Source organism: Daldinia vernicosa, assembly GCF_022497035.1.
Source record: "Daldinia vernicosa strain CBS 139.73 unplaced genomic scaffold F5Y00scaffold_3, whole genome shotgun sequence".
Classification (NCBI taxonomy): domain Eukaryota; kingdom Fungi; phylum Ascomycota; class Sordariomycetes; order Xylariales; family Hypoxylaceae; genus Daldinia; species Daldinia vernicosa.
In genome coordinates, this window is record NW_025953919.1 from 870,384 (window position 1) to 885,164 (window position 14,781).

Sequence of the window (14,781 nt, forward strand, 5' to 3'; positions counted from 1 at the left end):
TTTCATATACGATATAGATGATGATATAATATACTAAACGCCCCTATATATATACATTGTACACATTGCTATTTTGCCTCCTTCAACGACCGTTCCTATCATGTGCTTCGTACATGACTTCCTACGTGCAACGGCCCTCCCAAGACCCATGATGATATGATGTTCCTACAATATGCACCGTGGTATACCTACTACGGCATTATACACGAACTTGAACCGATTTAAAACATGTAACAACCCTTACTCGGCAACCCAGACGGCAGCCATACCCATACCCGTACCAACGCACATACTCGTGACGCCAATCTTCTGGCCACGGCGTCGAAGCTCGTACAGCAGGGTGCTCACCTGGCGAGCACCAGTGCAGCCGAGAGGGTGACCAAAGGCAATAGCGCCACCCTTAGGGTTGATCTTCTCAGCGGGGATCTTCAGCTCGTTGGCGCACCAGAGGCACTGGCTGGCGAAAGCCTCGTTGATCTCGAAGATGTCGATGTCGTCGACGGTCAGGCCGCCGGCTAGCGAGAGGGCCTTGGGGATGGCCTTCCAGGGTCCGATACCCATGAGCAGCGGCTTGACGCCGGCGACGCTGGCCGCGACGAACTTGCCGAGGACGGTCTGGCCGAGACGCTCTGCTGTCGATCGGCGCATCAACAGGACGGCCGCGGCGCCGTCGCTGATTTGCGATGCGTTACCTGCGTGGATGGAGCCGTTTTCGGCGAAGGCGGGGCGGATCTTGCCGAGGGATTCGACGGTGATGCCGGGGCGTATGCCCTCGTCTTTTTTGACGGTGACGGTCTTGGTCTCGCCACTCTTGGGGTCGGTGTATTGTACGGTCAGTGGGTGGATTTCCTCGTCGAAGAGACCTGCTTGCTGCGCCTCGAAGGCCTTCTGGTAAGAGTTGGCGGCAAAGGCGTCTTGGCTGGCGCGCGAGATCTTGAGGTCTTGGGCCATGTCTTCGGAGAGGACACCCATGGGAACCTTGCAGTTGGCGGCCTCGGGATGGGACTCGAGGAGCTCGGAGAACTCGCTTACGGCTTGGGGGCTTTTGGAGGAGGATTTTATCAGCTATAAGGATCCAGCGATAGTTGATACTTGGTAAGGGGAGTATTGGGGGAAGGAAAAAAAGAGTGACCTACCCGTAATGCAAGCTCATGCTCTCGACACCAGCACCGATACCGACCTCGATCATACCAGTGCGGATTTGGTTGGCGACATCAACACAAGCCTGTAGACCCGACGAACACTGACGGTTGACGGTTCGGACGGCGGCAGTCTCGGGGATGCCGGCAACAAGAGCTGCGGCACGCATCTCGGTGGCGCCGCCACCAGGCGCAAGCACCTCGCCCACGCACACATCCTCTACCAGCGACGGGTCGATCTGAGATCGCTCCAAGAGTCCCTTCAGGGCTCCCGCCATCAGATCAGCCGCTTGTGTGTCCTTGAATCCGCCCTTGCCGCCTTTCGCGAACGCCGTTCGGAGACATGCTGTCACTACGATCTGTTTCCCGGAGTTGTTAGCTTGTTGGGAATGCGGACCGGCTGGAGGCGCGAAGATCGGCTGTGGGTATTGTATGGGAGGAGAAAGCTTACGTCGTCTGGGTTCTTCTCGAGCAGCTTCTCACGCGCCGACTTGGAGCCAGAGATCTGGCCTGAGATCTGCGATAATCTTTCGAAGGCTGCGATTGTTAGGGACGTTCTGTCAGCTGCAGGTGATTGTGCTTAGGACTCGACGAAGTACTTACCACCCATTGTTACTTTTGTGTTGTTGGTATTGTTGTTGTTTAGGATCTAACTATGGTGTTGTTGGTAATTAGTGATTTTTAATGTGATATCAGATATCCAGACTGGTTAAAGGGTTGAGATATTCTATAAAATTAAATATACAGTTGAGAAAGAGAATGTAGAAGGAATGGATCCGGAGTTTATGATTATACTAGCAAAAAGTAATTGGACCTCGGATGCCGTGACTCTGCTCGCGTCCGCTAAAACATTACGCTGATGTCAGACCCCACAGCTTATCGACCGAGGCATCATGCCGTAATAAGGAATTGGAATTTAGGGTTTTCTTCACATGCTAATTACAGCTAATCTACCCCAGACTTTCTCCGAATTCCCCAAAAGCTGTGGGACGTTTTGGTATTAGCCTATAGCCTTATAGCCTTGGTGCCTTGTGAACTTCCGACTCTTGCGTACCTAATCCTTTCACGACTTATCCATGCTTATAATGTAAGACAGAGAGGCGCATTCAGCTCTAGGCTCAGACTTCATCTTTCAGATATCATGACTATACATGAATACATGTGTCATATGTCATAGTGGACTATTTAATTGCACGTCTATAGTACATACCTTCGTTTGACCTAGTTGTGGTAAATCAGTGAGTTCGATGAGTCAGGTCAGGCCAAATAACCGTAAAGACTTGACCTTGTCCGAGTCAGGTCAAATATATTGAAAAATGAGGCTTACCTGGCCGTACCTATCGTGGGACTAACCTGGGAGCCCTTACATATAAAGCCACACCAGCCACATAAATTTCCTACCCTAAATCTAACCCCTGAAAGGTATATATGAATACCCTCGTTTTTACCTGTTTGCTAAGCAAATAAAAATATTTTCTACCTGACTTGGATAGATATTCCATAAAATGTATCTACCTAGGTTAGGTCAAGCCAGGTCCAAGTCAGGTCAAGCTATTAATTGACTCGTCGAACTCGCTGATCTAGTTGTGGCAGATGTTCATGAAACCTGCAACCTTCTTTGTAGGATAGGACCCTGCATACTATAATTACGTTGGATACAGCATGCTAATATATCTAAAGGACTCGCTTTGTTGGTTTGAAATACAACTACCCTATGGGGTGATCCATTCCGTGAAGAAGGAGAGCCCTAAGTTCTTCTATACGGATCTTGGATGCTAGAGGTCGCGTCTTCTGGATGCTGGAGTTGTGATTTCCTAGACGCATCTCATAATGCAGTTTATATTTCACTTTGTTTACCGCCACTTTCCATTTTCTATTTTACTATGTCCTCGTACGTTATTGGGCCGATGATTAACTCGAAAAATAGGACCGCGATTGATGGCACTGGATTACTGTGACGTAAGAATTCAAGAATGGGGGTTGGAATCATTCTTAAGAGTGCCGAAAACCTCCTATCTAGGTATCAGGCCCGACAACGTACTTATGCAGCCCGCATGAAGCCAGGATGACTGCATGTAGCTATCTACCTACAAGGTAGGTAGGTAGCTTGCGTACGGGTTGTTTTTCGTTAATCGTACTGGCGGAACGATTATATCTGCCCCGCGAGTGGGTGGCCTGCATGTACGCGCCCATGCACACACGCACATATATCGATCCTTCAAGTAGCTACGTTTGCTTAACGCCGTATATTCTTTTCGCAAGCGCATAAAGAAGAGCCGCAAGGTGGTAGTAATCACCTTTTAGAAATATGTAGTTGTCTTGCCCCTCTCTAAATTACACGTCATGATATTTTCGGATTGGGAATGTTTCTTGTTTTACATCTATCTCATCTTTACTAAATTCTTTCCTTCCTTTGCTGTTGAATTTCACTGCAGACGCTGTATTACCTATGTCTTCTTCAAATCCAAGGAGGCAGAGACAGAGAAAAAAGCCTCATGGGAATGGCAATGACGATGACGATGATCGGGGTACACCTAGACGAGGGAAGAAACTAGCCCGTTCTAAAGGTGCAAGCCGACGATTTGCTTGTCCATTTGCTAAAGCATTTCCCGATTCTCTTCGCAATTGCCATGAGCGTGGTGGCTTTGAAAACACGTCTCGCGTAAAGTACGTCAAGCCTTAACCCTACGCACCTACTGTGGTTCTTACAGCTTAACAGGGAACACATCTACCGAAAACATCTTGTCTTTCAATGTCCACGTTGTAACAAGGCTTTCCGCCAGAAACGAGAGCTCGATGAGCACGTCCGAGCTATTGAGCCCTGTGAAACTACTATGTATACCCCTTCTAGACTCGCAATTAACTACAATGGGTCGAGGGTAGAGAGGCTACGAAGTCGGGGAGACCTGCGAAACTTGTCGGAGGAGCAAAAGTGGTTTAGAATCTACGAGACCATCTATCCAACTGCTAACCCTCCGTATCCATCTCCATGTAAGTCACCACTGCCGTCATATTACTTAAATTAATTGGGATCCGTAGACGTTGATGAACATGCAAACCTCTTGAGACAAGAGTTGAAGCAAGAGCTACGGGAAGAACTATATGTAGAGCTGCGGGAAGAGTTGGCGCAAGAACTGCGACAAGAGCTACAGCAAGATCATAGTTCTTCTCCTGACATAGCCACTGAACTTGTCACCCCGGAAAGCACCAGCGGCGAATATGAATTCAGCTCTTTTATCAACCCGATATCGCTTCTGCAGGGAGAAGCACTGATGTACTGGGAGTAGCGCCAGAGACGGAGACTCATCTATCCCCTTGATAGTGGATACCGGATCTGAATACCCCTCGGTCCCAGTGCTCAGCCGTCAGGCTCTGGCTGCCTCTCAAATACTTATCTACGTTACAATGGCATTATAGCCATCAGTTTCTAGGGTTCATAGCTCTGAAACTCTAGAATCATAAACTTCTTGATCTCGGGCTCGGCTAATCAATACTCACGACTTCCTTTGTTCAACCTACGATCGTTACAAGAATCGATTTCTTATTTCTACGTCCTATTACATTTCCTCTGGATTATACAGCCAGAACGACATTCCACTCTCTTCAAATCCCGACGCCCTGTACGACAAGAACAACACGTTTGAGACCATAGGAAATATGGTTCTCTCGAAGCATGGTTGGAGCAATACGACACGCGGACTACTCTTTCATGTCCGATGGATGAAGCCCTACCATGGATATTTATACGACAGACTTCAAAAACTACGATGATACGTTATATTTCCCAGTGTCGCTTCCTTGATGGGTCACAGAATGGACGCAGTCTTATGTTTTGACCACTGATAGGAACTGGAGCTATCTACTAGCCTTATTACATGCCCTTTCTCTTTTACTTTTCCTTTTCATTACAAGTACGACTAAAGTTGGGTGCATTTACACCTATACTAAAGCTTTACTCCTAACCCATCTTCTTTGAATTACATGTTTCCTTTTGCTTTCCTTCTATTTCTGAACATTCTTTCCCCTCAAATTTCCTAGCTACTTCTACCTTCCGATAACGCGATATTTCTTGGTATGGATTTTATCGTGAATAAATGACAATATAGGTGGTACCTGGGTATATACTTATTTTGCTCACGGTGGATTCGCATAAGCAACAATCCCTCGGGGGACTATAGGACGGACTGTGCCATATATCTTAAATTTATTATATATGACTGCAGTATCGATATCAGCCAAAACACGACATATATCATTATTTATTTGTTTTTATATTCTATCAATATACATTCGTTTCACGGGTCTATTCTGAAAGTGCCATCGCGATTATTGGCGTATCGTACTCGGCCAAACTGCCCTCTCTGGGCAGAACTGATGAGCCTTAAGCAAACCGTTAAACGTGATAATTATTTCAAAGTATGGAGTTTTCACGACCCTTCTGAATGAGAACGTATCCCTATTGGGTAAGAATAGAGTACCGAGACGTAATCTAATACGGATGACTCCGGGGAAGGATCATGGGTCTAGACTCGCTAAAGAGCGGATCGGCACGATAACCGCTGATTCCCATAGATCTCGATGTCACGTCCTAATTAACGCCGAAAATCGGTAAGATCCTTTGAGTAGCTCTGGATCTAAGAAGACTTGTTCGGGTAGAGTCCAGCTGACGGCTTCTAGAGAAGGTCGGCGTGTAACGGAGACCTTTCGCAGCGAATTTATAGTCATATGTTCTAGTTACGGCCCCCACGTACGGACGTTTCCCGAATCCAACCCATGCTCTGCAGTAACAACTCCGACGACTCACGTTTTCGGTAGTTGCTTGCGAAAGGTACGTCTAGACTTCTCTTGGCATATTTTTTCTTGCGGCTTTTAGGGACCCGAATTTAGAACTTAGACTTCGATTTACCTTGCTTTTAATGATGATCGCGATCTTATGGGGGATCGGCGGTTTGGATATGTAGGTCGAGTCATGTGGGATATGACTTCGTAGCCTGCAGAGAGCTAACCAGGGTATAGTTGTCAAACGTAGCCGGATCTCTACTCCATGCAGAGCCTCAATGATGGGTAGGACTGCTGGCTCGGGTCGTACAAATGGTACTGTTAGTTGCATTGCCAAGACCGCCGTTTGGTATCTTTCCCAAGGATCGTCAGTAACCTGGCTAATTAAAGGCAAAGTGTTGTAAATACTAGGAAGTAAGAAGGTATTGATGAGGGCGGCCATGGGATTGCTATAGGACGAGTACTGAGAGGGGCAATAATTGTGTAATCAAAGTTGGCAACTCAAAGGACTTAAAGGATAGAGAAATAATTGATGGGATCCGAGATGAAACTCACGTCAAGATATACCAAGTCCAAATATCACTTAACTGGACTTAAGTAAGGGATGTTTTTGCTAAAACCCAACGAATAACCAGCTCAGCCGCCAAGATGTTTGATTGTTATATCAGATGGCCTTAAGGTATGCATTCATTTTATACCATCAACACCTATTGATGTCGTGTGGCACTGAGTGCTGAAATAGAATCCTTATACGACATTGGTATTGGTTATGGAGGATCAATTAGCGGCAAATCATCCGCCAGCTTCACCAACTTCAGTGACGGACGACCAAATCCTAGACAATATAGGTGCCCGTATGCATGGCCCTATGAGCGGATTTATCAAGAAATACTTCGGCAAATTTCAATATGTCCATCAAGATGCTTTATTGGAAATCCAGATAGCCGGAAGAGTTACTGGTCGCTGTGCTGTTCCATCAACTGCACCGACACCCGACACTTTCCTACAATGGTTTTCTAACTATTATGTATCTCGGGAGTCTGACGGTGCTCGAGGCTCGTGGCATATATCTAGCGACAATGTAGCACCTAAACAAGAGAGTGCTGACGAAGGTGCACGCCTTCTCTTGATCATGCCCACTTCGTCGACCTCTAACGTGCAGATGAGATGGAACCTTGTCCAGGTTATTGGCCAGTTTTACCACTGTGGTTGCGTTTGTTATCAGGATGGTCTATTGCGTCTTTGCCGGTCCGCACACCAGGTATTCGCCAATCAGCCTACGCGGCTCTTCTTACATGGCTTTTATATACGCGGTTCGCTGATCGAACTTTGGGTTTTTGATCGATCTGGGTTATATTGTAGCGACGTATCCGATGTTCAGAAAGATTTTATCCAGTTTCTCTTTATTGTTCTCAGTCACCAGCATATGACGGACCAGGACTTGGGGAAACTCGACATGATTGAGTCGGATAAGGCCGGCAGCTACATTGTCCTTGAGCCTTTAGGAAACCCATCGCGTTCCGTGAAGGCCTTATTGGCACCGGCACAACTTGCTACCGGGCTAGAAGGCTTGATTCGAATCGATGGAATCATGTCTTGAAATTCAAATGGCGTTGGGCTAGGGAGCGTCCGGAGGATGAGCTTCTAAAGCTGGCCCAGAATAAATGCGCCTGGGGTGCCGTGTCCCTTGATTATTACAAAGAATTCGAAAGTACAGCATATCTGCGTCGAGGCCTCCGGTGGGGGACACACAGAAAATTTACTAGGGCGCACTTTCGCGAGAGACATAGAAGTATAGAAGAGCGACGACCGGACGTTACTTATAATGCTGACGGGCTTGTCGAATGTACAGAAGAAACCGACAACTTTTTTCAAAATCGTATTCTTGCCTGCCTCGTTACTTCTCCCGTCGGCAGACCCCTTCACACTTTTCAATCTCTATTAGAGTTGCTTCAAGTGTTTTGTGATGCTATCAAATGTCATCGATCACTCTATTACGACGCCAAGATTCTTCACCGAGATATCTCACCGGGGAATATGATCATTCTGGATGGCCAAGATGAAGGAAAGCCGAAGGGCGTCCTGATAGATCTCGATTCCGCAATAGAACTCTCGGAAAGATCAGAAACAGAGCTAGGAATTACCGGCACCAGACCATTTATGGCTATTGGCGTGCTGAAGAGCGAATGTCATACCTATCGGCACGACCTAGAGTCTTTCCTCTATGTCTTCCTGTGGACGATCATAACGAACCACGCGGATAATCCCCCAGAGACAAGCTTCGACAATGGAGCAATGGAGACTGGTACGATTTAGCGGTACAAAAGTCTCTTGACATGGAGCAGGATAGCTTTCGGGATATTTTGGAGGAATTTACTCCCGTATTCCACTCTCTCAAGCCGCTCGCCGAAAGTCTACGCCAAATTTTATTTCCCCTATGCGATGGGGTAATATGGACGGGGACTAACGACTCTCCTGAAGATATAGACAGGCTCTACGATGGAATGATCCGCGCGTTCGAAGAGACTATTATTTCTGAGGGTAGGACGAATAGAGGCGCCCATAAGTACTCCTCGATGTCTTTACCATAAAGCAAAGATGTTCTGTACAACGATTGGAGGCTTAAGACTTGTATTAATTTTTATGTTTTATAAGTATAGACAAGTGGGTCTGAGATATGTAACTCGTAACGAACGGGATTGCGACTTACCTAGTGTGAGTTGCATAAAGTCCGACAGACCGAGCTTTTTAACGGAAAATGATATCATTTGTAAGCATCACACAGCAAAATATGACGCCAATGACGCGAAGCGGGGGCAACCTTTCTATGCATAGCACGCTATGAGAAAACCCCCCACCTTACCAGTACATAACGTACCTATGTAAGAGCAGTATGAGGTATGTACTTACCTTTTATGTAGCTCTCGAGATAGCGTGCTTTGCGCTACTCGAATAGAAGACGGTAAGGTTATTTTCGTACGTACGGATTAGTGAAACTGTTTATGTAAGGTCCTGCCCTTGTTAGTATGTACCTCATAGTAAAGTACCTTATAGTGGTGGATGGAAAGGTAAGGATAGCCGGCTCATGAGTGGCTTTCCGAAATCCCCTCTCCTCTTCAGTACAAATTAGACCGTGAGAAGCTCCCCCCTCTTCTTTCCCCCTCTCCTAAAAATCGACAATCATCATCGCTTGTATTGGAATTATTGGAATTCTAGCCTTAAACAATCGAAAACCAAAACAAAAGTAGTCAAAATGGTCAAAGCCGGTACGTGGAAGAGTCTCCGTTATTTAAACTACTATCAAATCCATCAAATCCATCATTTCCGGATTCAGGATGGCTGCATGAGCACGATTGCGCGCATTTCGTCAACTAGTAGTCCCTGCCGTACACCAAGGCTGAGATGAATGGACACCTTGTTGGACACAATGGGAGGCAGTCTGCTAGGCCGAACCCAACCATTGGGATCATACGAGTTCTCCTTTACTAGATTTCCCTGCGGAAACCCCTACCGCGTGCCGTTTTTAGTTCAGCCCTATACAACGGTCCGAGTCATTGCTGACAAGAATCTACAACTTTAGTCGCTGTCGTCCGTGGTGACTCCAAGATCACCGGAACCGTCACCTTCGAACAGGCCTCCGAGTCTTCCCCTACCATCATCTCATGGGACGTCACCGGCCACGACCCCAACGCCAAGCGTGGCTTCCACATCCACACCTTCGGTGATAACACCAACGGTTGCACCTCTGCGGGCCCTCACTGTACGTGATGCTATTCTCTTAGCGGACATTGAAGGGTCTAAGTAGAAATGAAATAGCTGATTTTCAATAATAGTCAACCCCCACGGCAAGACTCATGGCGACCGAACCGACGAGAATCGTCACGTTGGTGACCTGGGCAATGTTGTGACTGACGCTCAAGGTAACGCCAAGGGCTCTGTCGAGGACTCTCTTGTTAAGCTGATCGGCCCCGAGAGCATCATTGGCGTAAGTAACATACCATTTTTTACGTTATATCATTGCACATGCTAATTCCGGGCGTAGCGAACTGTTGTGTTCCACGGTGGCACTGATGACCTTGGCAAGGGAGGTAACGAGGAGTCCCTTAAGACTGGTAACGCTGGTCCCCGACCCGCTTGCGGTAAGTTATTATATGTTACTTCTCGCAATTGACAATGCGACTAACACAATTCTTGCTAGGTGTCATTGGTATCTCGAACTAAACATGTGCCAAATGGTATGAAGCCTAGTGACGAAATTCAGTATGGTTGAATGAGTGAACGATTTATAGTCGATCATAGGTTTTAAAAAAGAATACAATCTTTACCAATTGGAAATAAAAATCTAAGCCATTGACATATATTCGTTTATGCAGCCTCCTTAACTAGTCGTAGACTTATAACAGTACCTACTTCGACCACCTTGATTGCGTGCATCTATAAATATAGATCGTGTATCTGAGCTACTAAAGCAGCTTGTATACCCCTCCATATCCTTGACTGCTATGGAGGTAGATAGCTTGGTACTATTTAGGGAATAATGAACTAGTTGAACCCCTGATCCAAGCTCATTCAATTCATCCATCGTACTCTACACTACGCCTGCTGTTTCCAAATACTTTTTGATATCCTATACTTTCCCACCTCATTTGTCTATAGGTTAGTCTTAACAAAACGCATCGAGATTGAAATTTAAATAGTAAGTACCCCGCTCATATGTATCTTAAACAAAGGAGGGGCAAATGGGGAAAGACCGATATATCTTTACCCCCCGCCAGCTGCCAGCGATCTTTTCGCTTAGGGGGAAACACCCCCCATCTGCCCATTTACCCCTGGACTTGGCCTCGACTGGTCCTTCAGCTTTCGACGAGTTAGAACTTACTGTGTACTTGGCCTTCCCCACAAATTTGATGAAAGTTGTCAAAATCCAAAGCGCACACGACAGATGCATTTTGAGCTTAAAGTCAACACTTTCTGAATGCATTGGGCTTCTTCTTACCTACCTAGTCATACTCGACCCCGAATGTTCTAACTCTATTTACTTAACTTAAAATTTGAGGCTTGAGGCATATTTACCTCCCACACTTGGGTAAGTCCAATGAAGTCCCTTCTTGAATTCAACTTTCGAATTATGTATTCCGTACCTCATCAGCACAAGCTTCAATGTTCCATCCCTTGCCCCTAATTCTAACATTACACCTTCGATGCCAATCAAGCGAGAATGGCGGTGCCCATGCCAGCAGCCAGCAGTGTACAATCTCAGATCTTTATGCCCTTTCCCGTTTCACTCCAAGTTATGACAGTTGCCAGCAGCCAGCAGCCAGCATGCATGAACATGTAACTTCGAACACGTGGTCTACTAAAGTCTTAGTGAGATGCCACTTATCACGAAATTGGGTTACTCTCTGTTCTTTCTTATAAGTCTTCAATTAGCTTCGTCGACGATTATGAATGTTTGCAGTTCAGTACTTATAAGTACAAAACTGCAACTCCACATGATGATGACTGGGACTGTTAATATAACTACGTGGCTTTATAGACAGCCGTGACTGGGGGCTCATGAATCCTTAGTCACTATCCTTAGTCACTCTAGACTGGAACATGTAACATTATATTATATACACTGTCATGACCATTTCTTCACCCTTTTTATATTCACGCAACTAGTGTTGCCTCTGAGAAGTATTCAACTATTTACTGACTATTTAGACAGATTGCAGGAATTCCCTGGAATCCTTTCCCTCCCACTCTTATCCTTCATTAACTCAACCATCTCCTCGCTAGCAAAATGGCGAAACAATTCTTTGCTAACGTAAAATCGGTCTTGAGCGGCGACACTCTAGTGCTAACTAGCCAGAGTAACCCGAATGCGGAGCGCATTTTTTCCTTGGCCTTCGTCACCGGACCTCATCTTAAGAGAGATGGCGACGAACCCTTCGCCTTCCAGTCCCGGGATTACTTGAGGAAACTAGCCGTTGGCAAGGTTGTTCAATGTTCCATTCTCTATACCATCCCTACGTCTGGAAGAGAATACGGTGTTGCCCAGCTCAAAGATGGGACTACACTGCCAGACGAATTGGTCAAGGCTGGCTGGCTTAAGGTCAGAGAAGATGCAGGCCGTAAAGAAGAGTCTGAAGAAGTTCTGCAACGACTTGAAACCCTTCGTTCCCTAGAAGCAGAAGCCAAGGCCGAGGGGAAGGGGCTTTGGGAAGGCATTGGCGGAATCATCGAAGTCCAAAACGATATCAACGGCCTTGACATCGACGAATGGAAGGGCAAAAGTATCGACGGGGTTGTCGAGCGCGTTCTAAGCGGTGATCGCCTGCTTGTGCGCCTAAAGCTGTCCGACAAGAAGCACTTGCAGGTTATGACGCTTGTTGCCGGTATCCGTGCACCCTCTACAGAGAGGGTTAACCAGTCGACTGGCCAGACCCAACCCGCGGAAGAGTTCGGAAACGAAGCGCGACAATACGTCGAACAAAGACTTCTTCAGCGCGACGTCAAGGTCGAAATAGCTGGTACCAGCCCGCAAGGACAACTCATTGCCTCCATCTTGCACCCTCGTGGCAGTATCGCGGAATTTTTGCTTGCCGATGGACTTGCAAGATGCAATGACTTCCACTCTACCTTACTCGGTCCGAAGATGGCGACTTTGAGAGCAGCCGAAAAGAAGGCCCAGGCGGCCAAATTACGCCTCCACAAGGACCACGTAGCCAAGGCCGAGGGTGGTAGCTCATCCGATATGATTGTCTCGAAAATCCAAGGAGCGGACGCGATATTTGTTCGTACTAAGAACGGCGCTGAGAAGCGAATCAACCTTAGCAGTGTTCGGGGGCCCAGAGCCAACGAGCCTTCCGAAGCCCCTTTCAGAGACGAGGCAAAGGAATACCTTCGAAAGAAACTAATTGGTAAACACGTACAAGTATCTATCGACGGACATCGGCCTGCTAGCGACGATTTCGAGGCACGTGATGTAGCTACTGTCACCGAGAAAGGCAAGAATATCAACCTTCAACTGGTTCAAGATGGCTGGTGTTCCGTGATTCGACACCGTAAGGATGACACTGATAGAGCACCGAACTACGATGAGTTACTTGCGGCTCAAGAAAAGGCGAAAGAGGAGAAGAAGGGTATGTGGTCTGGAAAGGCATCAAAAGCTAGGACGTATGTCGATGTTTCGGAGTCTGTCCAGAAAGCCAAGATTCAGCTTTCAACCCTTCAACGTCAAAAGAAGGTACCTGCGATAGTTGATTTCTGCAAAGCTGGCTCAAGGTTCACCATCCTCATTCCTCGAGAAGGGGTCAAGCTCACTATGGTACTTGCTGGCGTTCGTGCTCCTCGAGCACCTCGTTTACCTCAAGAGAAGGGCGAACCCTTTGGGCAGGAAGCATTAGATCTTGCCAACCGCCGGTGTAACCAGCGTGACTGCGAAATCGATGTTCATGACATTGACAAAGTTGGTGGGTTCATTGGCGACCTCTACGTCAACCGCGAGAGTTTTGCCAAGGTGTTAGTAGAGGAGGGCCTTGCATCTGTCCACAGATACTCAGCGGAGAAAGCCGGTAATGCCACTGAGCTTCTAGCTGCCGAGAAGCGTGCAAAGGAAGGCCGTAAAGGCATTTGGCAGGACTGGGATCCGTCACAAGACGAAGATGTTGAAGAAGAGACTACTAATGTAGAAGCTTCAAATGACGCTGCGCCTACGGATAAGCAAGCTTCCGATTACCGGGAGATAGTCGTCACCAACATTGATGCAAACGGGAGGATCAAGATTCAAGAGGTCGGAAAGGGAACTTCCGCTCTAGAAATTCTAATGAGCGAGTTCGCAAAGTTCCACATTGACTCCAAGAACAATAAGCCCCTTGCCAACCCCCCAAAGACTGGCGACCTCGTGGCGGCTAAGTTTACAGCTGATGGCCAATGGTATCGTGCACGAGTGCGGTCGAATGACAGGACTGCTAAAGTTGCCGAAGTCGTCTATATTGATTATGGCAACAGCGAAAAGATCCCCTGGTCTAGCCTCCGAGCACTGGACCAGCCGCAGTTCTCGACGCAGAAACTCAAGGCACAAGCTACTGACGCCGCACTCTCGTTCATCCAACTGCCTACTGCCCCCGACTACTTTAACGACGCGCTAAACTACATTGCCGAGGCCACAGACGGACGAAAATTAGTGGCCAGCTTCGACTTCGTGGATCAGAAGGAAGGTTTGAGTTATATCACTCTGTTCGACGAGAAGAAGCCGAGCAGCACCTTTACAGACTCCATTAACAAGGACATCGTGGCAAATGGTCACGCGCTTGTCCCCAAGAAGCTGAAGGCATGGGAACGCGGACGCGCTTCCGAGGAAGTACTGAAGAAGCTACGCGAGGTTGAGTCCCAGGCCAAGGCGGACCGCTTGGGCATGTGGGAGTATGGTGATATTACCGAGGACTAAATAATACAACCTTTCCCCTTTCCCGTCTTTAGGTTGGACTGGTTTTCTTGAGTCAGTATGGGGTCTCTTCAGCATATTTGCATGGCATGGGGAAGACAAAAAAAAAAAGCTGCATCGTAGAATATGAAGCAATAGCACGTATAGTCTAGCCAAGTAAAAGCATCATCACACGAGCGTGTAGATATAAGGTTTTAAAAGAGCATGTCCTATTCTTAGGGATAATAAATGCGAATTGTTGTTCAGACGCTTTGTTCCTCCTACAAATATCAGGTCTCGGTTTGGGCTGGTTTTATGCCCGCCTCGACATTTAATAGATCTGATGGTTAAGTACTTTTGCTACGTGTCAATTTTTGTAGTCGTTTACTATCGCTTAGTTAGAATTTTCTTAACTTTTCATTTGATTATTACTTTATACGTGAGGCATATAAA

At 46.9% G+C, this 14,781-nt stretch overlaps 5 protein-coding genes across 5 annotated transcripts; 4 read left to right on the top strand and 1 right to left on the bottom strand.

Moving 5' to 3' along the window:
• Positions 1 to 25: 25 nt before the first annotated feature.
• Positions 26 to 1,975, bottom strand: F5Y00DRAFT_104381 (peroxisomal 3-keto-acyl-CoA thiolase). The gene is made up of 4 exons (XM_048003826.1): positions 1,743 to 1,975; positions 1,591 to 1,676; positions 1,137 to 1,498; positions 26 to 1,042 (listed from the first exon to the last, which is right to left on the bottom strand). The coding sequence occupies exons 1-4, from the start codon at positions 1,747 to 1,749 to the stop codon at positions 241 to 243; spliced, it is 1,257 nt and encodes a 418-aa protein (XP_047869505.1). The 5' UTR covers positions 1,750 to 1,975; the 3' UTR covers positions 26 to 240.
• A 1,613-nt stretch (positions 1,976 to 3,588) lies between these two features.
• On the top strand, positions 3,589 to 4,426 carry F5Y00DRAFT_257598 (uncharacterized protein; the record flags this gene model as incomplete). The annotated part of the gene is made up of 3 exons (XM_048010585.1): positions 3,589 to 3,806; positions 3,859 to 4,130; positions 4,179 to 4,426. The coding sequence occupies 3 exons, from the start codon at positions 3,589 to 3,591 to the stop codon at positions 4,424 to 4,426; spliced, it is 738 nt and encodes a 245-aa protein (XP_047869506.1).
• Positions 4,427 to 6,687: 2,261 nt separating this feature from the next.
• Positions 6,688 to 8,509, top strand: F5Y00DRAFT_250758 (FunK1 protein kinase; the record flags this gene model as incomplete). Its single annotated transcript, XM_048009763.1, has 3 exons — positions 6,688 to 7,382; positions 7,424 to 8,152; positions 8,191 to 8,509. The coding sequence occupies 3 exons, from the start codon at positions 6,688 to 6,690 to the stop codon at positions 8,507 to 8,509; spliced, it is 1,743 nt and encodes a 580-aa protein (XP_047869507.1).
• Positions 8,510 to 9,082: 573 nt separating this feature from the next.
• Positions 9,083 to 10,278, top strand: F5Y00DRAFT_225002 (Cu,Zn superoxide dismutase). The gene is made up of 5 exons (XM_048006106.1): positions 9,083 to 9,184; positions 9,499 to 9,678; positions 9,752 to 9,903; positions 9,961 to 10,057; positions 10,117 to 10,278. The coding sequence occupies exons 1-5, from the start codon at positions 9,172 to 9,174 to the stop codon at positions 10,137 to 10,139; spliced, it is 465 nt and encodes a 154-aa protein (XP_047869508.1). The 5' UTR covers positions 9,083 to 9,171; the 3' UTR covers positions 10,140 to 10,278.
• A 703-nt stretch (positions 10,279 to 10,981) lies between these two features.
• F5Y00DRAFT_225004 (uncharacterized protein) lies at positions 10,982 to 14,711 on the top strand. The gene has a single exon (XM_048006107.1). The coding sequence runs from the start codon at positions 11,704 to 11,706 to the stop codon at positions 14,350 to 14,352; it is 2,649 nt and encodes an 882-aa protein (XP_047869509.1). The 5' UTR covers positions 10,982 to 11,703; the 3' UTR covers positions 14,353 to 14,711.
• Positions 14,712 to 14,781: the final 70 nt, after the last annotated feature.

Coding starts and splice junctions, on each gene's coding strand:
- F5Y00DRAFT_225004 (XM_048006107.1), top strand. CDS start 11,704: ATGGCGAAACAATTCTTTGCTAACGTAAAATCGGTCTTGAGCGGCGAC.
- F5Y00DRAFT_225002 (XM_048006106.1), top strand. Junction 9,679..9,751: donor CACCTCTGCGGGCCCTCACT/GTACGTGATGCT, acceptor TTTCAATAATAG/TCAACCCCCACGGCAAGACT. Junction 10,058..10,116: donor TGGTCCCCGACCCGCTTGCG/GTAAGTTATTAT, acceptor AATTCTTGCTAG/GTGTCATTGGTATCTCGAAC.
- F5Y00DRAFT_104381 (XM_048003826.1), bottom strand. Junction 1,499..1,590: donor TCGAGAAGAACCCAGACGAC/GTAAGCTTTCTC, acceptor TCCGGGAAACAG/ATCGTAGTGACAGCATGTCT. Junction 1,043..1,136: donor AGCATGAGCTTGCATTACGG/GTAGGTCACTCT, acceptor CTCCTCCAAAAG/CCCCCAAGCCGTAAGCGAGT.